Source organism: Sitophilus oryzae, unplaced genomic scaffold (genome assembly GCF_002938485.1).
Source record: "Sitophilus oryzae breed Bouriz unplaced genomic scaffold, Soryzae_2.0 scaffold_1009_pilon_pilon, whole genome shotgun sequence".
Classification (NCBI taxonomy): domain Eukaryota; kingdom Metazoa; phylum Arthropoda; class Insecta; order Coleoptera; family Curculionidae; genus Sitophilus; species Sitophilus oryzae.
The window spans coordinates 753,525-776,805 of record NW_022145626.1 but is presented as its reverse complement, the minus strand read 5'-3'; the positions used below and the strand labels follow the sequence as shown (position 1 = coordinate 776,805).

Here is a 23,281-nt window from a genome sequence, read left to right as displayed (position 1 = left end):
AGGTTTCGAGTTTAATGGACGTTGACCATCAAAACAGTGCACTAATGCAAATCTGACAATTTTGAAATATATTGATTCATTGAACATGTAAAAGAAAGGCTTATTTGAAATCGTCTTATGTTGGATGTTATTTATGTGATGTTAATAATCTGAGTATCTAGGTAGTATTTTTCTAATATTACATCATGGGCTAATATAGGAAAATATATTGCGTCAATAATTGTATGTATACAAGGTTCGACAATAGTGCGTCAGGCATCTCTAGCTCCTAGAATAAAAAACTTGGGACTTTTGTTTAAGTGCAAACCTAAAGTATGTACGAGAATGTATTTCAGGAAAATATTTTAACTTCTATAGGGTGGCTCAAAAAAGTGTGCGTGGATAGGGATGATCTTTTTTAAATGGAAAACCCTCTATATTATTGCATATTTGGCTTTCTTTCAGATCAGTTTACATCGTCATAAGATTTGAATAAATTATTTCGATAATTTCAGAGATATTAATAAATTAATAAAACAATTGTATTTTTTAACCTACTCTAAAAAAATTATTACAAATACAAGAACTCTCTTGAAATCAAGACTATATTAAGTATTTACTCTAGATAGTCTATACTTACTTTGTTATAAATATCGTAATATTAAATCATACAGGATGTTCAAAATACTATGCCAAACTTTTATAAAATAAAAAATATAAAATAATTTTTCTTTGTTTTTTTAAATGGAATGCATTGTATATTATTTTTTATTAGATGGAGAATCATAAAATGAACATTTTTTGTATTTAAAGGTAAAAAAAAAAGTATTTAAATTTTTTTAATGGTTTTGCAGATACCGCAGTATTATTTCATATGGCTGTTTCAATGGTAAAATACGAGATAAAAATTATTGTGTAGCTTTGTTAAATATTTACTGTGGAAAATGCCATATGAAATATAAAACCGTGAATATCTCCGAAATCGTTAAAAAAAAATTCTGCATCTTTGAAAAAATAATATACAGGACGTTCCATTTAAAAAAGAAAAAAAAAGAAAGTTTGGCGTAGAATTCTAAACAACCTGTGTTATTTACGATTACCATATTTATTGCGAAGTAAGTACAAACCATCTAAAGTAAATAGCTAATAGAGTTTTGATTTCAAGACAGGTTCTTGTATTTTTAATAATTTTTTTAAGAAAGACTGAAAAATATATATTTTTTATTTATTTATTAATATCACTGAAACTATCTAAATAGATTTACTCATATTTTAGAATTATGTAAAGTGATCTAAAATGAAGCCAAACATGCAATAATATACAGGGTATTCTATTTAAAAAAATCATCCCGATCCACTCACACTTTTTTGAGCTACTCTAGAGAAGTTAAAATATTTTCCTGAAATACATCCTATTACATACTTTATATTTGCAATTCCCAAGTTTTTATTGTAGGAGCTATAGGTGCCCGACGCACTTTTGCCTGACCCTGTATAATTAAATTATGCCACACTAAAATTCTGTCTTCTTTAAACAGGCGTATTAGTGATAACTCTTGAGGACCTTAAATGAATCCTGGTCCGTTCATATGGAATCACACAACACGTGGATATTGTCAGCTAGTCCAAGACCACAAAGGAATGATGATCATATCGGAAATAGAATGACTATATCGGGTGAGTATTAATTTTTTCATCAAAGAATACACGTTTATAACCGATACCAAATACACTTTTAGCTACGTTTATATTATTAAATTCATTGTTGCCAACCATGGATATATTCGGCTCGGAGCTGTTGCCACATTTATTTATTCCCTGACATTTGGATTCGTTTTGACACTTTAGTTTTGTATTACAAATCACAAGTTTATGGTTTAAGTGAATTGTGTTGTGATACTTTAAGCTTATTTTTTTGCATGCAGATCTTGCAGTCAATATATATATATATATATATATATATATATATATATATATATATATATATATATATATATATATATATATATATATATATATATATATATATATACAAATCAGTTTACAACGTTCTTCGCCGTCTTCTGAATTTCCAGTCTCCATTGGTCTCTTGGTCTCAGGTTTTCGTCTATTCCTCTTGTTCTGATGTCCCCGTCTATTCCTTCTTTCCAACTCCGTCTAGGTCTCCCTCTCTTTCGTCTGCCTTGTGGTGTCCAATTGAGTACCTTTTTCGGGATTCTGCTCTCTTCCATTCTTTGCACGTACCCGTACCACCTGAGTTGGTTAATTTTGATATCTTCTGATATTCTGTGTTTAACGCCCATGATGTTCTGAATTCTTTCATTTCTAACTCTCTTCAGTTTCGATTTTCCGGCCGCGCGCCTCCAAACGTCCATTTCTGTAGCTTCGAGTAACTTAAGGTTTCTTTCCTTCAAAGGCCATACTTCACTACCATAACTAATAATACTTTTAACTATGCTGTTATATATTTTGTGTTTGTTTTCTTTTGACACGGCGTTATCCCATAAAATACTGTTGAGTTGTCTAATTGCTTGTCTTCCCTGGTTGTTTCTGCACTTAATTTCTTCATCAAGGCTACCATCGTTGGTAATGTGCATGCCAAGATATTTATATTTTTGGCAGTTTTACTTCTTTGGTATTGATCTTCAGTGGAGAAGCTGCGGTTTTTATTTGAATGTCGGATTGTGGCTGCAATGTTTGTTGGTATTCGGCCCTTTCTTTGGTGAACAGTTTAGCAAAGTATTCGTCCCATTTTGGCGAGCATTTTGGTAATGTAATTGGTGAGATGATATTTTTAGTCTTCTCTTTTCGAAGGGACCTTAATATTCTCCAACTTTCGGTACTTCTACTACCTCCTATATATGTATTAATACTTGTGCAGTTTCTTTCCCAGCTTTCGTTTTTCTTTTTTGTTATAGCTGTGCGTACAATTCTTTGTGCTGTTTTGTATTCATGCTTACTTTCGTTCGATTTTGTATTTAGAAATTTGTTGTACTTTGTACTTTGTTGTTTTAGTCAAAATTACAATCTAAAATGTCAATATTCCATGGGTATATTGATAAATGAGGTCTAAATTATAAGAAAATGCATTTTCTACGAAAACTTGAAGGGATAGATAAAAAGTCGTATTATACAATTTGATAGACAATTAAATTGTGCATCTGCTTCTCCTAAAATATACAGGGCGTTCCATTTAAATTAAACAAGTTATTGTCGTTTAAAGCTGGCCAATAATTTAAAATAAATTTTTAGACACTCTGTATGAGGTAGTATTATTTTTATTATTGCAACACAATAACTGATCAATAAATAGACTTCAGTAAATATTTTAAAGCCTTAAATTTTTTACCGCAATTTCACAAAATTGAAAATATTTCAAAAACGGTAAGGTTTAAGTGTAATAAATCTTAATCAAATTTACCTTTATTTTAATCGTAGAAACTAAAAATGTAATAATATACAGGGTGTTCCATTTAAAAAATACAACTTTGATATTTTTTATTTATTTGGGACACTCTGTATCTTGTATCTGTAATTATAGCTCTAATAGTCCTTCAACGAACCCAAAACTTACAATTTGTAAAAATCTAATCATTTAGCTACAATACTCCGTGTCGTATGTGGTGAACAACCCTGTATATTAAACAGGGGGGTTTAAACTTTCAGCAAAATATCAACATTTTGTTTTCCCTTGTATAATTGACAGATGGAAACATTCATTTTTAATTTAGCAAGAGATACTGAAAAGCTAGATAGATACTAATTTAGCTACAAATTGCTTAAAAATTCATCAAAATGGGCCCACTAGAACACAATAGGATATAAAACTTTAAAATACATGAAGATTTTAAGTTGCCCGTTTTTCGTGCCGGTGAGTGCATTTAAAGGCCCGGGAGTTCATGGAGGTTGCAGAATTTATTGACCGACCCGAGTTTTTTCCTAAAAGATCTAAACAGATCCATGTGGCGACATCAAACACTAGCACCAACCACTGAATTTTAGATCTACTCAGGTCTACAAAATATCGATATTATAGAATTAATAAATTAAGCAAAACGTCGCGGTTCAGTAAACCCGCTATTTTGTAACATTGCCTTATTATGGTCAATATAAAAACTCGGTATGCCTACACAAAGCCAGTTTTAACTGAAAATCAAAAAAGCGCGATTTAAACTAAAAATAACTATCGCCTATACTGTCGAACCCATATTTTTCGTCGGTACCCACTTTCAATACTCCAACGCTTTTGCTGGGCTTTTTCATCGCATTTGGTTCGTCGGTGGAAAAGGATAAGAAATACGATTTGAATTTACTATTATTTTATTAACATTGAAAGAGGTTATCTACAACGTTACTTAAAAAGAAATTAGTTATTTGGTAGATAGTGTTTTAGTTACTCCGTGTTATTATAAAATTAACCCTCGTACGGCAGGCGCGTACTTTAGAATCACACCACGACCGGACGCGTTGGGGTATTCCGTACCGCATTTATATTTTTTAAATATTCTGTAATTTGTAATATTTTATTGTAAAATTTAACATGTTAGATAATGTCAAGCAAATTTTTTAATACTTATTTACTTCATTAACGCATAAAAAAACTTTATTGTATCAAAAAGTAACGAAACGAAAAATTTTTAGTATTCAAGATAGAAAAAAATATATATAACTTTGCTAACTCACAAAAACTATACTATAGTGAACATATTATCATAAATGACCCAAAACAAAATATTTTCAATATTCAAAAAAAAACATTTTGAACCACTGCACTGGAAGGAAACTAAATTATCATCCAAATATTTAATCTTCTTCCGTCGGTAGATATCTACCGATAATACAAATAATTGATTACTCTTTCACTGTAGTTCTTGCTAACAAATCTGATGGCTGTGCTTTAGTTGCAAAAACGTTACAGCAACTACAATAAATGTTGAACACATATACCTGGGCATACGAAGCTTTGGGCCTTAAGCTGAACATCGACAAAACTAAAATCATGTGCACTCCCCCGGAAGATCACAATAATGCCATAAAAATCGGAGAAGAACTATTGGAATATGTAGCGGAATTCAATTACCTCTGCAGTTTGATTTCGGAAAAGGCCAGTATCGACTCTGAAATTCAGCACCGGATTAGCAGCGTCGCAAGAGTATTCTGGAACTTAAAAGACAGGGTTTTCTACAATCATGACTTGAGCACAAAAACGAAACGTGCAGTGTACCGAGCAATAATAATCCCCACCTTGTTATACGGAAGCGACACCTGGATGCTGTACCGCCGGCACATGAACGCCTTAAACAAATTGTAACAGAGACACCTTAGACAACTCTTAAGAATCAAATGATCCCACTATGTTTCAAAGGTATCGGTCCTTGAAAAAGATAGCTGCGAGAGGGTTGAAGTCATGATTACAAAATCCCGCTTAAGATGGGCTGGTCACGTATGCAGAGGAGAAGAATTGAGGCGTTTTTTGCAAAAACCCCATTTGTCAATTTTTTTCCAAAATGTACTTACGTCATCTATAAATTGATGGAGTATTTAACTACAGCCCTTGCGTGAAATAATTCTCCAAAAATGATAGTTGTCCAAGATATAAGCGACAAAAATATCGCTGATTCTGCATAAATCCCATATATCAAGGTACGTTTTCACGAAAAACCACAGATGTCATTGACTTACGTTGTTTTTACGGGAAACTATGAGCTCTTATTATCGAAATTATCGGAATTTTTTCTGAAGTCTGCTCATCCACCAGTGAACCTGGGGTTGTTTTGGTACGACAGACTTATACAGATAACTGGGAAAAATGCCTTATCAAAGATAAACGTGGTATACCCAAAGAATTTGAATTTAAATCCTTCAATAATTAACGTTTAGATATTCCACAGCGAAAAAATGAAAAACCCACAATATTTAACTGAATATTTTAATCAAACCGAGGTCAAAAACTCTTATAACAGACTATTCACGGAATCATCTTGTGGACGGACAGTTCAAACTATTCGCGGAATCATCTTGTCCGTCCAAGCGCATTACTGATTTAGATGAGCATGATATCAGTAGGTGCTATGAATGATGAAGATTAATTATTAATTTTATTGTACCTACATACATGTTTTGAATAAAAATGATCTTTTGAAAAAATCATTTAACAAAAATGTTTAAGTTTCATATTTAAAAATATCTTTTTTCTATAAAACTATAAAAATTGTCTGCAAAAACCCCATATATCAAATTAAAAATGACCCCTATAACAAAACCGAAAGAAAAAAAATATTATTTATATTGCGAAATGGTGCCTAATTATCAAACTGATCAACTACTAATATTAAAATTTTTGTAATCAAACTTACATCCAATTAAAACACTTTTTTTTACTTTTCTCGAAAGTTGCAATTAATGACAAATGGGATTTTTGCAAAAAACGCCTCAATTGTGATCTCAGTTAACAGCGACAACCAAAAACTAAAGAGGCAACAAAGCAATGCGATTTTTGAATGTCCGGAGTGCGGAAGAGAGATAACATCACGTATCGGAATTTTCAGTCACAGAAAAGCTCATAAAAGAAAACGCCTTGCGTAACCATCTCCTGATACGTGTCAAATACTCGTCAGCGAGTATTGGCAGTATGTATGTATGCTAAGAAACATGTTGCACTGGTGGCAAAAACTACAAGTTTTTGTGGGTTTCAGATACATGGCAGGGTCCAACTCGCTTCTAATTGCCTCTATCTAGCCTTTAGAATTTGAACCTATACAAAATTTTAAAGCGTCACTGTCACTATCACGTTCTACTGTCATGCTCAGTCATGCTCTAACCATGATTGTTTTTCGATTGCTTCGAAACCGAACCGAACGGTTGCCGAAAAGCAATACAGAATCGCAATGCGCGCTATGGTAACATTCGACAGCTCTATCGTTCGGTAGCGAACCGAATCGAATTTTCGGATCCGAAACCGAAAAAGATACAGAATAGGGCCCCACAGGGGTCGGGTAAAGCGGGTGTGTGGCCGAAGGAAATATATATTATATTTTAGAAATCTGCCTAAGGCTTAGCCCGATCCTGTCGTGTTAAACCACACCTAAAATTCCAAACACGCGTGCTTTGATTAAGGCTTGATTAACGTTTGCAGAGCTTCAGCATTTGCCATAAAATAGCGAGCAATTAGTTACACAACCATATAAATTATATATCACTGTAATCACAAAACTTCAATCTATTTCCGTATTGTAACGGAATTTTAAATTATGTCTTTATTTTCGAAAAAATTTAGTCCAAACATAAGAAATATTTTGTTGATGTTTAACCATCAAAATCTTAAAAATAAAGAAGTTGTCTAAAAATGTGTTACAATACGGATATAGTATAATCCTTTATCTTTAATTCCCTTCTTCATTTGTGTAAAAATACCTAGCCAGTTTTACACAAAACGTTAAATTCCGAACGCTTATTTTCCTACCTTTTCGGACTAGGGAAATGGACTCTTAATGTTCTACACCTGCACAACATTTCTTGAGGAATTTTTTCAGACAAACTGTACTATTTTTGAATTTTTCATTAATACACTTCTGGAATTTATATATTTTTGCTAACTATAATTGTTTCTTAACATGCATAGCAATATATTTAAACGACAGAAACAAGAACATATTAATTAATTGGTTTTCTATAAATGTGTATTTATTGCGTTAGAAACGGATATAATAAATTAAGAATAGGCGGTATAAGTACTTCATTACCAGCCTTATACAAACTATAATATTCCCGATTATATATTATGAAAGAGAAAGCTAAGAATAATGGTAATTATATGTTGTACAGATATTTGCTGTTATATATTTGCAGAGTATCGACGGAGAGTCTTATAATTCAAATAATAAGTGTGTCAAAAAACAATCCTTTATTAATTAGACTTTAAAAAATGTGTTTATTTTTTTAAAATGTTATGCCCTCAACGGGATAAATGAAATATTGTTCTATCTATACAGGGTGTCTCAGAAACAAGTGCAAGTATTTTAACTGGTAGTATATTTCGGCCTCCGAAACATGCCTATGAGTTTTTTTGCGAAAAAAATTTTTTGAAAATTTGGAATTTTTTGAAAATAAACATAATTTGATAATATGGCAACATGGGTAGTACATTAAATTTACACGAAAAAAAATCCAGAAAAGATCCAGTGGTTCTCAAAATTTAAGCAAAAAAGCATTTTTCTTTAAATTTTCAAAGTAAAATAACTTGGTTATTTTGGACTTATTTGAAAAATGGTAAAGAAAAAAGTGTTTCTTTTGACCAGATCTAGCACCCCTTAAAATACTTGCACTTATTTCTGGGACACCCTGAATAAAAAAGAAATAAAATTTATAAAGGGTGTTTCAAAAAACATGTGCCATCTCTCGTGTGAAGATTCCGTATGTAAAAATAAGACTTATTTTCCATATCAACATAGGCCCGATTCCGCTTCGCTTCGTAGCTACAGGGGGGTCAAGTATTATTTTTTCCATTTATTATAATTTTCTTCCAATTACTTGTAGCGATTCCAATGAAATTTGTGCTACATTTTTTAATGCTAAAAAAGTGTCGACAGATTTACCAGGGACGTGCATAAGAGTTATCAGTGGAATATTTTTCTAAAATAACATCTGCGCCACTGAATTTTTTTACTATTGTTAGCAAAATTGTCTATGCTGGAAATTTGAATTAAAAGTTGTGTCTTTATATTTTGTCCATTTCGATCTACTCGATCGATGAGATAAACGCAATGTTATTAATCACAATTGATAAAATTGAAATAATTATAATGGTTAACTATTTGACTAACAACAGTAGTTATGTACAGGGTGGGTCAAATTCGACGCTTTTAAATGGAAACACCCTTTTCTATAGGAAATAGACAAAAACTAATATCGGTGTCAGGAGCTCAATTTTTGTCAAAAACATGATAACCAAACCAAACCGCATATCAATATCTGTTACCGTTTCAGAGTTACGGGGTGTTTTTCAAAAATATGCATTTTTAACAAATCGCTGTAACTTTTTTGCTATGGAAAATTTTGTATTTTTATGAAAATATTTCCAAAGCACCTTTTTACGTAGAATTTATTGGTTTAAGTATAATTTTTTTAAAATTAATAATTTAAAAATTATCAACAGAAAATTTAATTTTTTATATGGGACACCCTGTATATTTTTAATTTATTGAAAAGAATTTAAAATTACCTTTCCAAAAATATAACACTTGATATTTTGCTTGATTCCTCTTCGAGATATAGAGTATATAAAAATTCACCCGCTTTAAATAAGTAGGCTTTGAACGGCACCGGCTGTAATGTAAAAAAATTCTAGCTGTGAGCATCAATTAAAACGAAAATAATATTTGCTATGAGAAATGCAGAATTTTATAACAGTTTAAAATATATTTAACCAACATCAACACATGTAAACTATATCTAATAACAATAAAAATAAATAGCAAACCAAGATATGAGATTTTGCACAGGTGTTCGACATATCAACCCCGTCTTCTGTTATGGACAGACGGGGCAATTTTTGAAAATTTCTTGCGGAATTCATTAACTCAGTGGGGGTGAAAGATACCCTCTCATAACTGCTAAGTATTTTTAATTCTTGTCTAGATTATACGGATAAATAAGGAACCTTATTCTTCCGCAAATATATCCATAGGATTAGATCCATGGGTACTAAGTCAGGCGGCCTCGATCGCCAACGGCTGGGATCTTGGTTAGCTATCTAATTATTTTTGAAATTGGCTGCAAAAAATTGCTGATAACTTCAGCGTTCAGAGGCGGTGCGTCGTTTTGCTGGAAAAATATGTTTTCGAGTTCCATTAAGGGCATATTATCATCAATAAGGGGTCCAAAGCCTACTAGTTAAAAGTGGCGAACTATTAAAAATTCTGTATTTCGAAGGGGATTATAACAAAATATCAAGTGTGCTATATTTTTGGAAAGGTATTTTTAAATTCTTTTCAGTTAATTAAAAATATAGAGGGTGTCCGGAATAAAAAATCATTTTTTCTGTTGATAACTCTTCAATTATTATTTAAAAAAAACATACTTAAACCATTAAATTCTACTTAAAAAGATGCTTTGGAAATGTTTTCATAGAAATACAAAATTTTCCATAGCAAAAAAGTTACAGCGATTTGTTAAAAATGTACATTTTTGAAAAACACCCCGTAACTCCGAAACGGTAACAGATATTGATGTGCGGTTTTCACCATCATGTTTTTGACAAAAATTGAGCTCCAGACGCCGATATTAGTTTTCGTCTATCTCCTATAGAAAAAGGTGTTTCCATTTAAAAGCGTCGAATTTGACCCACCCTGTACAGTAGTGCTACCTATAGCAAATTCCCTAAAAACATAATGGTATTTAAGATCACGAAAGGACTATTTTTAAAAAGTTTTAACATCCTGTAACTTTAAAATTATCCATTTCTGCACCCATATTTATAGGATTTTTTTTATATTTTTTGATGAGGAATCAATGAGTACTTATTTAATACTTTGCCAAGTTAATAACACTAAACTTTCTTAAGGGTTATTGTTATTAGAATTGGATTAAGGTAAAGTATTTAAATTGCGTTTATCTATTTAAAGAGACCAAAATCAACAAAATATCAAAAGACAACTTTTAATCAGCATTTAACAGCTTACACAATTTTGCTAACAAGTGAAAAAAAGTCAGTTGCTCTCATATTTTTTTTGGAAAAATATTCCAGTGATATATCCCAAATGCACGTTCACGGTGAATATGTCGAAACAATTTTAGCATTAAGATGTGTTGCACTTATAGTAACTTTTACCCTCAAAATTTCATTCAAATGCACTTGAAAAACGAACACTTTTTAAAATGAAAAGTACTTGGAAGAAAATTATAATAAATCGAAAAAAGTTTTAATCAAACACTTCAACAAAATATGAAGAGTTGTAGCTACGAAATAAAGCAGAATCGGACCCATGTTAATACAAAAAGTAAATCTTATATTTACGAAAGGAATCTCGCCACGAGAAATGATGTTGAAACACCCTGTATATGTACACAAATTATTGGTAAGCTCTGTACATATTTTAAAATACATATAATATGTTATAATGTATTAATTTGCACTTCCTTTACATAAAATCTCCTTGTAATTACAAAACTGATTCTTTCCTTTAAGAAAGAAATATGCACAAGACTTAAAATAAATGAAACATTTAAACTTGCCAATTCTTTATTCCTTTTAGTTAAGTATTCTTTAAGGAACTTTCAGGCTATGAATTTAAAGTTTCCAAAGTCTCGACTACTACTTTCCTTCGTCTGCAGTAATTTAGAGGAATTAGAAATTCAATTGCCGCGGCTTAGAGTATATATTTACTTCCACCTCGATACTATTTCAAGGAATATTAAGTTTCTGTCAGGTAGAAATTACTTAAAAAACTTTTAACAGGGGAAAGACGTTGCGATCTTGCTTTTTAATTTAGTACTAAAATAAATTAGTAATTCTTAAGAGTACTGTACTGTCGCTGTACTGTACTGGCCGAAGGAAATATATATTATATTTTAGAAATCTGCCTAAAGCTTAGCCCGACCTGTTGTGTTAAGCCACACCCAAAATTCAAACACACGTGCTTTGATTAAGGCTTGATTAAGGTTTGTAGAGCTTCAGCATTTGTTATAAAATAGAGAGCAATTTGTTACAAAACCATATAAATTATATATCACTGTAATCAAAAAACTTCAATTTATTTCCGTATTGTAATGGAATTTTAAATTATTTCTTTATTGAGAAATGGTGTTGAAACACCCTGTATATGTACATAAATTATTGGGAAGCTCTGTACATATTTTAAAACATTATACATATGTTATAATGTATTATTTGCACTTTCTTTACATAAAATCTCCTTGTAATTACAAAACTGATTCTTTCCTTTAAGAAAGAAATATGCACAAGACTTAAAATAAATGAAACATTTAAACTTGCCAATTCTTTATACCTTTTAGTTAAGTATTCTTTAAGGAACTTTCAGGCTATGAATTTAAAGTTTCCAAAGTCTCGACTACTACTTTCCTTCGTCTGCAGTAATTTAGAGGAATTAGAAATTCAATTGCCGCGGCTTAGAGTATATATTTACTCCCACCTCGATACTATTTCAAGGAATATTAAGTTTCTGTCGGGTAGAAATTACTTAAAAAAAACTTTTAACAGGGGAAGACGTTGCGATCTTGCTTTTTAATTTAGTACTAAAATAAATTAGTAATTCTTAAGAGTACTGTACTGTCGCTGTACTGTACTGGCCGAAGGAAATATATATTATATTTTAGAAATCTGCCTAAAGCTTAGCCCGACCTGTTGTGTTAAGCCACACCCAAATTCAAACACACGTGCTTTGATTAAGGCTTGATTAAGGTTTGCAGAGCTACAGCATTTGTCATAAAATAGAGAGCAATTTGTTAGAAAACCATATAAATTATATATCACTGTAATCACAAAACTTCAATTTATTGAATCCCCCCCTCTAGAGAGAAATTATGAAAGGTTTGTTGGTGCTATCATTAGCACCGCCAAGAAAAACCATACCTAGGGGTTATAGAAAGGAGTACATCCCGGGATGGGGCGAGACTAGCGAAGGCTATACAGGGAGTTTCTAGAATCAGGTGACCGCGAAATAGCTGACGAACTTCTGCACAGTTTAAACTCTGTGAGACGCCAGAGTGGACGGAAACTGTTGAAAGTTTAGACTTTACAAAATCCAGCAGAAAAGCTTGGGCATTATTACGAAAACTGGGTGGAGATAATCAAAGAACAATAGTGGACACTCCTGTGACTCCAAACGAAATCGCCTCTAATATTGTTAATACCTCAAGAGCACCAAGGGACCGTGCACACACAATCGAAATCAAGCGACAATTAAAACAGCTTAAATCATCCTGTGCTGAGGAGACAGATACTCCCAGCCTTTTACCTTCGAAGAAATATTAGCTGCATTACAACATATTAAGGCTGGCAAAGCTCCGGGATTTGACGGCATCCATTCGGAATTCCTTCTGAATTGTGGTGAATTTACAAAGCGATGGTTGATGCATTTTTTCACCGACATAGTTAAAACAGGCACTATTCCACAGTCACTAAAAAGCGCTAAAATCATTGCAATCTTAAAGCCTGGTAAGCCTAACGACAAGCCACAAAGTTATCGCCCAATCGCACTGCTGAGCACAATCTACAAGCTTCTGGAGAGACTAATCTACAACAGAGTAAGCCCAAAGATAATGGAGAGTATACCACTTGAACAGGCTGGCTTTCGTCCTGGACGTAGCTGCGTGGATTAGGTTCTGTCCCTTACAACTTACATCGAAGCAGGATTGCAACGCCAAGAAAAAACATCAGTTGCTTTTATTGACTTGACCGCGGCGTACGATACAGTTTGGAGACAGGGACTGATCTGTAAGCTAGCTAAAGAAATCCCCTGCCGAAGGACAGTCAACCTGATCGAAGATATGCTCCGAAATAGACTCTTTCAGGTAAAACTGGGAGAGAAAGAAAGCAAAAAGATGAAACTTAATAACGGATTGCCACAAGGTTCTGTCTTAGCTCCATTGCTGTTTAATTTATATATCGCTGATATGCCTGCTACTTCAGCTAGAAAATTTGGGTATGCGGATGATTGGGCGATAGCTACAAGACATAAAAACCTCCAGGAGACAGAGGCTGTTCTTGCGGAAGACCTGTATTCTCTGGGAAACTACTTCCGCCAGTGGAGGTTGCAACCGAGCGCGGTAAAGACGAAAGTTAGTTGTTTCCATCTTAATAATAAATTAGCAAACCAAGAACTTAAATTAAGGTTTGAAGGTAACTGGCTGTCCCACAACAACACCCCAAAATATTTAGGGTGCACAAATGTGTAAATATTTAGGCATTACACTAGATAGGACCTTGTCCTTTAAGAAGCACCTCACCCAAACTGCAGCTAAGCTCAACACTCGGAATAATATCCTCCATAAATTATGCAGCACCACGTGGGGGTCATCCGCGAGTACCTTGCGCTCCTCTGCGCTGGGTTTGGTTTACTCTACTGCTGAGTACTGTGCCCCGGTGTGGTTCAATAGTTCCCACACAGGAAAGGTGGACGCCCAATTGAACAACACAATGCGTATTATATCAGGAACAATAAAATCAACTCCCACCAAATGGCTTCCTATTCTGAGTAATATTCCTCCACCACATATACGCAGGTAGTATACACTTTTTAGAGAATACACTAAAATTACTAACATGCCGCAACTGCCGATACATTTGGATGTCCATGACCTGGATAGGAACAGAGTTCGTTCAAGACGTTCGTTGTCATAAAATAGCGAGCATTTTGTTACAAAACAAATATAAATTATATATCACTGTAATCACAAAACTTCAATCTATTTCGATATTCTAACGGAATTTTAAATTATATGTTCATTATCGAGAAAATTTAGTCCAAACATAAGGAATATTTTGTTGATGTTTGACCATCAAAATCTTAAAAATAAAGAAGTTTCCTAAAAATGTACTACAATACGGATATAGTATAATTCTTTATATTTAATTTCCTTCTTCATTTGTAGTAAAAATACCTAGCCAGTTTTACATAAAACGTTAAATGCCGAACGCCTATTTTCTTTACTTATACTGCTATTTTCGGACTAGTGAAATGGACTCTTAAGATAAAAAATTGGATAGTAAACATGCGAAAAGGGTGTATTTTTTGAAAGTATTTTTAAAAACGTATTTTTTGAAAAGTATTTTTTGAAAATAATTCTGTTTTTCGCAACAGGAAGAAAATTTAAAAAATAAAACACTAACTTTTTAAACCAATATAGCTGAAATATGATATGAAAAAACGGCCTCAGCGATGGCTATCAATGCTGAAATGAAGATCGCTGTCATTTTATATGTAAAATTGTATGGATAATGTCATTTCTGTTCATTTCCAATTTTCATTTCAAACAAATTTTCATTTTTGTTCATTTCCAAGCCACCTGGAGGCCGTTTTTTAGATCAGACGGTATAAATAATATATTATATCTTTTCTTCCACTAGTCAGGTGCTAAAGGGGAATCCTTTGGCACTTCGGCTGGGTCTAAGAAGCATCTCATTGTCTTGTTATGGCCACGACACTACAGCCAGGGAATTGCACCAAGATGTATAACGATGCCGGATGGGACTACTCTGACCATCATACCTGGACCCTCTACTGCTTGTGGTTATGTATCACGGGCAGAGGTTGTTGCGGACTTAACCACTGGACCAAGAGGAAACAGCCTCACCAAAAATCTAAATCCTACGATAGGGGACCAGGTTAAAGGGATGCCTGACTAAATAGAAAACTAAACTCTACTGGTCTCAACCTTGTGGCACCAGGGGGCTACCCATTGTATTATCGACTCCCTTACTTCTACATGCGGGGCGCTGTAGAAGTGGACCGACTAACCCTTGCGGTGTATCACCAGCTTTGTCAGAACTCCAATGTAAGGACATCGAGTTGGCGGGTCATCAACTCGAGGGAGTAGGGCCATGGTCAGGTCTTCGCAATAGGAATAGACCTAAAATTCTAGGAGGCAATTGAGAAAGAGAGATATATTATAATATATATAAAATTGAGATATATTCTCTATTATAGATTCGGGACAACACCGGTATCAGTCTAAGGACCCTCCACCTCACGGGTACCTTAGCCGGAAACAAACTTCTCGACTGTGAAGGGCACAATTAAAAACTTGACAATTAAACTTGTAGGATGTAGCCACTCCTCGGAGGATAAACATCTTTCATCAGAGGAAGATCGAAAATACCCTATCCTACAAAAGGAAGTTAAACCCCATGTATGATGAGTTATAGACTGTACGATGAGCTATAACTCGAGAAAGTAGGACACAACAGATCTTTAAGGTCGCGGCTTTTTATTCAAAGAGTCGCGGTGATTAACCCCTTCCCCCCTCTTGCTCATTCTAAATATATCTTTTATGTGAACTATTTGTTTAACGTTCGCATGGAAAATTATAATTTTCTACCAGGCGACTATTTCAAAAATACTCCATGTCAGATTTCCTATTTGAACTTTTCACACCAATCTTTTTACAAAACCTTTGATCAATTATGGAGCACAATTTAAAAATATTTTCATGCAAGGTTTTCATACATGTGTCTGGTAAATTTGAATTTTTTTATCTGAAATGTCTATCTGTATAATTAGCAGAGGTAGTCGCCGTTGGCTGCAGAATCGCACGAGCTCCCGTACCTCCGGAGGCGGTGCCTCCCCGTCACCCGGAAAGTAAGCAGAGGCAATCACGATGTTTTTACTGCAATCCTCGATATTAAGCTGAACCATGATAGGAACAAGATCTCGGGTTGTAAATTCTGAAACACATATGTAGTTAATGTCCTTTCTTATAAGAATACAGGCTCGGGGAAATTCCTGCCTGTTATCATATATTACCTTTGAATTTTTTCCAGACAAACCTCTAATTTGTCCCTGATACACCCAGGGTTCCTGGGCTAGTACCATTGCATAATAATTTTTCTCAAAGAGTCTTGCTATTGTAGCGGAAGACCCTTTTGCATGGTGCAGGTTTATTTGGGATATCCCATGCATGGGGGGGGGGGTCATTTATGTACTGTTAAATGGAGTTATCTGATTGTTGCAGGGAACAATTGGAATAATGTTTAAAGGGCAATTCACTAAAAATCTCATTTTTGTAAAAAAATGGAGCTGCCTGGTGATTGCAGCCACTCCTTCAAATGTGTTCTACAGATTGAGAAAATCTGCACATAGCTTCGCCCGTCGATATTATATAAAACTTCTGTTAAATACACAAATCTATTTTGAATGAATTTTTTCAAAAAAAGTAAATAAATTGTTCATTAAAGTTTAAATCTGATTGCATAGTTGTATTTTTAGTAAGTAAAAAAGTCGTTCTGCCGATGGCAATTTTTTGGACGAGGAAAATTACAATTTTGCGCACATACCAATTTTTATGCACAATCTGCAATCTAGCGTCACATTGTTTCTGTGGAGAGATGACGATGAGGTTCAGATAAAAACTGATTAAAATGCAACAGGTGCGCCTGCAACCTGAGACCAGCCATTAGAATGGTTATGTTAGCATATTAACAAGCTTTTTTATTATGAAGTACAATATAATGTAACTTTATGTAACATTTTCTTTCTTGCAGATATTAAGAGTAAATAATAATAAAATATTAATCTGTATATCTGTACCCTAAAAGCAAACTATGTTAAGTCCAAAATTGGCATATTTCAGTCACTCTATATATTTAAAAAATGACAGGTTCCAGTGAAAATCTAGTTTCGCCACTGAAATCTGACGTGAAAAGCTCTATGGGACTCACTTTTTATTTTTTCGATAAGTTATATAATAACCAAGATACGAGGGGATTCGAAAAATGCAACAATTTCTAAAATGGCCCATTTCATAAAAAGAGTGCTAGGACAAATCTGTGTGTAGCTAGTTTTGTTCCATAAAAAATTAGCAAGTAATGTAAAAATCTATGTACTTCTGCTGATAAACGAGGAACCCTGTAAAACACAAAAAATGGGACACCCTGTACTCCTAAAAGTTTATTTCGAAAAATTATTTTAATAGAGATTTAAATATTGAGCAAGTCATCCAACATCATCCGACTTTCTACTTATTTTCTGTCACTCCTGTTTTTTCACACACCTAAAATTTCAATATAACAGTTGTAAAAAATATTCAATTAAGTTCTTCACAGCGCGCCGGCCGTGGGAAGATGGTAGTAAAATATACTTTTATTGATGTTATAGAACCGACTAGAAAACAAATTATTTCTTCAAGCAGAAAATACACGCAGCTCGTCACCTTTTAAGATTCGGTTGTTAAGAAACGTGACAAGATAGAGATTTTCACGAGTACAACGGGAGGGTATTTATTACAGATGCTTTACACCTGTATAGTGTGGGATAATAGATTAAAATGCCACAGTGCGAACTCATTCAGAAATCCGGACTTACAATATTAAAAGTATAGGTAATATTAATATAGTTTCTAAACAGGGTGGTCCGAATTGTATTCCGGAAACTACGGCAGTATATTCTACAGATTAAAATAAGTAAAAAAGTTCGTATAAATGTATGTCCTCAAATGCTTACTTTTGGAGATACAGGGGGTGGAAGTTTCATTTTTATTTCGATTTTTTCCAAATAATTTTTGAAGTAACGTCAATATTTGGATGAAAATTGCTGTCTGGGAGTTTTTTGACATGAGAAATTTGATTTTGATGTCAATATGACTCCTACTAGTAGAGGGCGCCACCTACATATTTTTAACTGGTTTGAAGAGTAATAACTTTTTGTGCGTACCTGTATAAAACTACTGAGTAAAAATATACATTTACAACGTTTTCTACGTGAAAAAGGTCTCTTAGTAAAAATTGCTACGAGTAATGGTTTTCGAGATATTTGGAATCGAAATTATCAATACCTGTCATCATTGACATAAATTAAACATGTCGACTAAATAGTTATTAGATTGAAATCATAAACTTGAAATGTTTTTGTGTTAAAAGTTTAACAGAAACTGTTTTATCATAATTTTTTGCAGAAAAATTTATGATTAATTTAAAAAAATAAAAATTTCCCAATTTATTATTTCAGTGAAATAACTCTACTCAACATGTTTATTTTTCGTCAATAATGACAGGTATTGACTGTTTCCATTCTAAATATCTTAAGAGCGGTTGCTCGTAGCGGTTTTTACAGAGAGATATTTTTTACGTAAAAAGTATTGTAAATGTATATTTTTTCGCTCGGTAGTTTTATACAGGTACGGACAAAAAGTTATTAAGCTTCAAAACAGTTAAAACACATGTAGGTGGCGCCCTCTACTAGTAGGAGTCATATTGACATCAAAATCAAATTTCTCATATCAAATAACATCCAGACACCAATTTTCATCCGTTACATTTCATGACGTTACTTCAGAAATTATTTAGAAAAAATCGAAATAAAAATGAAACTTCTACACCCTGTATCTCTGAAACTAAGCATTTTAAGACATACATTTATACGAACTTTTTTACTTATTTTTATATGCAGAATATGTTGCCGAAGTTTCCGGAATACAGTTCGGACCACCCTGTATATAAAATAATGCCCAGTGTACAGGGGTGTCCCATTTTGGTTGAAATCATACGGTATCTCCGTTATTCGTGAAGATAGAAGGGTGCGATTTGCACAAATCTATGCCACTTTTTTGTCAAACGGAATATGCTGTCAACAAAATTTTCATAGCCCTCATCGTTTCTGAGCTACAAGGTTTTTTTGAAAATTTTGCAATTTGGGACAGCTCCCGTATCTCCGTTAATATGGATGATATCAAGAAAGTAAAAACTGATTCTTGTAGAAGTTTTTACGTAGAATACAGTGGTGTAGGCTGTTTTTCTACGAAAAATAATTTTGAAAATATAAATTAAAGTTATGTTTTTTTAAATGGAACACCCTGTTTATTTATAAATCAAATGATCCGCTTTGCTATGAGCTTCTCAAAAATATATATATCACTCTATATTTATTTTCACCATTTACTGCAATATTAAAAATATATCCTTTTCTTATTAGTAGGCCGTGATAAATAACAAAAAATCAAAATGGTATTTACTAAATATACAGGGTGTTTCAAAACAAATGCGAAAAACTTCAGGGGGTAATTCCTTGTTCAAAATAAAGGGTAGTTTGCTTCATAAACGTTGGGTCAAAAGTCAACCATTAGGGAGATATTGCGGTACAAAGATGGCGGAAAAATAATGTTTTTATTTTTTATCTTGAAAACGAAAAGAGATAGACTAATAAAATTTTATGAAAGCATTACTGTTATGAAAACACACTTTCTGGTAATTTTTTCACTTTTTTAAAATGAGTGGAAGGGGTTCAAATAAACTACCCCTATCATTCTTGTTAACGAAATTTAAAGAAAAATCTTATCAAACACATGCAAAAAAATTAATTTGGATAGTTTAGTTTGTTTAGAAACTTTTTTATCTCTTGTATTTTTTTGATAAAACTCACCGATCTGAAATTAAAAAATAAAATGTAAAACATTACATGTCAGGACAAAAAACATTTTCTGATAAAGAATCTAGTGGGCTGCTGTAATTTTTTTAGGAAAAAATCTAGTCGGCCGCTGTTACTTTTTAGGATGTTCCTAATATTATTTTATTTGACATTACTCTACTGCAATACGTTATTATCTAGATGATTATTATTATCGTTATTATCACTAGATTCTTAATCTAAAAATGTTTTTTGTCCTGACATGTAATGCTTTACATTTTATTTTTTAATTTCCAATTGGTGAGTTTTATCAAAAAAACACAAGAGGTAAAAAAGTTTCTAAACAAACTAAATTATCCAAATTAAAGCATTTGCATGTGTTTGATAAGATTTTTCTTTAAATTTCGTTAACAAGAATGATAGGGGTAGTTTATTTCAACCCCTTCAACTCATTTTAAAAAAGTAAAAAAATTACCTGAAAGTGTGTTTTCATAACAGTAATGTTTCCATAAAATTTCATTAGTCTATCTCTTTTCGCTTTCAAGATAAAAAATAAAAACATTATTTTTCCGCCATCTTTGTACCGCGATATCTCCCTAATGGTGGACTTTTGACCCAACGTTTATAAAGCAGACTACCTTTTATTTTGAACAAGGAATCACCCCCTAAAGTTTTTCGCATTTGTTTTGAAACACCCTGTATATACACATGTTAAAATTTTATTTGGAATTGATATATTTTATTTTTGAACTGTTACCATTGAATCTCTGAATATATTTATCTTTTTTTTATAACATGATGGGTTTGCAAATATCCAAAAGCTTGCATTATTAGCTTACATCATTAAAGCATTTTCCAGGTGTTCAAAAATTGTATTAGTTGCCACGATATTTCAAAAATCCCCAAAATCGGAAATCCAGAACGGACCAATCCGGGAATCAGGGAGGCCATCATATGGGTACATTGGTTCCAATACATTGATTTGAGAAATAATAATTTTTAAAAAAAATAATATTTTCGTTGTAAGTTAAGTTGTGTGGGGGAGCCCGATCTTGCTGAAAGTATATTTTACGTAAATTAGCTAAAGGAATATTTAAAAGTTCCGATAAGATAGCTTCCAAAATTTACAAATAGCGGTTGAGAGTTAAGTTTTCCTAATATACAAAGAATTTATTAGTGGCTCGCAAAATAAAAGAAGAGACAGATAGAAGTATATAATTTTAGTAATTCTTTAATTTCTTTTATTATCAATCATGGCCTACTAATAAATATGCTCTTGTAATAAAAACTTTTAAATATTGCAGTAATTAATGAAAATAAATATAGAGTGATATATAGTTTTGAGAAGCTTATGGCAAGTCAGATCATATAATTTATAAATATACAGGGTGTTCCATTTAAGAAAACATAACTTTAGTTCATATCTTAAAAAATATTATTTTCGTAGAATAACAGACTACGCCACTGTATTCTACGTAAAAAGTTTTACAATAAGGAGTTTTCACCGTCTTGATACCTTTAACAGTAACAGAAATACAAGGCGTGTCCAAAATTGCAAAATGTTCAAAAATACCCTGTAGCTCAGAAATGAAGAGGGCTATGAAAGTTTTGTTTACGGCATCTTCCGTTTGACAAAAAAATAACAAAGGTTTGTGCAAACCGTACCCTGCTATCTTCACGAATAACGGAGATACCGTATGATTCCAACCAAAATGGGACACCAATATTACTACATATCACTATACAGTATGCAACCGGATCGTTTTTATAAGAGTAAAAACCATTAATTTAACATTTAATTTAATTGATTATTTAATTACATTAACATTTAATGAAAATTTTAACATTTTGAGAAAAATGGCATTTTTTGTAAAATATTTTGCTTGTTCTGAAATTCTTAATCTCTTGAAAAGGCTTCTGTTTTTTTTGCCACTAGAACAAAATCTACAAAAAAAACATTTCATCTTTTTTTCATTAAAAATGTTAAAAAAGAAAAGAATAATTTTGATTAACAAGACTCTGTAAATTCAGTTGAAGAAGTAACAAGATGCGCAACCTTATGGGCGATTTTGTGGCACAAAACCTGTCTGAGATCTAGTTGGCGTTACCGTCAGCCTGTTCGACATTTAGTTTAGCTATGCGCCTCTTCACGCTGATAGTCGTTTACACTTGTGCCTAGCCCCAGCCGGCAACTATTAAGCCCGACCAATCACGTTAGAGTTTTTGACAAACACAAATGAATTATCACCCTCCAAATAACCATGCTAACCAACCTGATTGGTTAAGCTTAATAGTTGCCTGCTGGGGCTAGACACTTCTGTCATTTACGGCGCGGTGGTAAAGAATACTGTTATCGTTCTGCTTTCAGTCGACAGAGTGCCGGAGACAGTGTTGCGAGAACTACTGATAAATAAATAAATATAATCAATAATTATACTTTATTTTGCATGAATATCATTTACAGCAAATGTAATTTACAAATAAATAATAATACTCAAAAAAAACATGCAAAAAAGAAACTGAAGATAATTAAAACTGGTTTAAATTCAGTTCCTGTCAGATCACGATATCAGCTAATATAAATGTGTGTTATGTAGCTAAATTATTTTACTGTAACTTATCTACAAATATAAGTAAATTATATAGTAATCCTATGACTAAGAAAATTTAGTATGAAATTCAAAGAAATAAACACAAAGAAAAGTATTTTATACTAAAATAATTCTGAGGTAAAAAAACTAAGAGGGAAGAGAACTATCCAGAAAATGTTTTTTAAGTTTATTTTTAAATGCAGCACTCTTAAGGTTTATCATTCCTGCTGGTAAACAGTTGTAGAGCTTCGAAATATTAAATGAGAAACATCTAGTGAACAATGCTGTTTTGTGAGGTGGTGGAGTTAATAAGTCCCTTAAATCTATGATTTATATAAGTCCGTAGATTTGCGGATTTTGGGTACAGTACGTTAATAATACGAATTTTCTGTCATTTAACAATTTAATATAATATTATATAAATAAACAAAGAACGGCGTAAGAATTGGCTTGAAAATGAAGATCGCTGTTATCTCATATGTCGAAAAAGTCCTTTAATTATTTACTTTTATGTATTTCCAAGCCAACTAAACGACTTTTTCGATCGTAGGACATATTCAGTACCTATAAAAGAATTTTTATTTTTGTTGTTTATTCTATGTTTAACAAGAATAAATTTTCAATACATAAACGCGG

The 23,281-nt window shown here is 32.7% G+C and overlaps 1 protein-coding gene across 1 annotated transcript; it reads right to left on the bottom strand.

The window, feature by feature from the left end:
* Window positions 1-2,015: 2,015 nt before the first annotated feature.
* On the bottom strand, window positions 2,016-2,576 carry LOC115874106. The gene has a single exon (XM_030889197.1). The coding sequence runs from the start codon at window positions 2,574-2,576 to the stop codon at window positions 2,016-2,018; it is 561 nt and encodes a 186-aa protein (XP_030745057.1).
* Window positions 2,577-23,281: the final 20,705 nt, after the last annotated feature.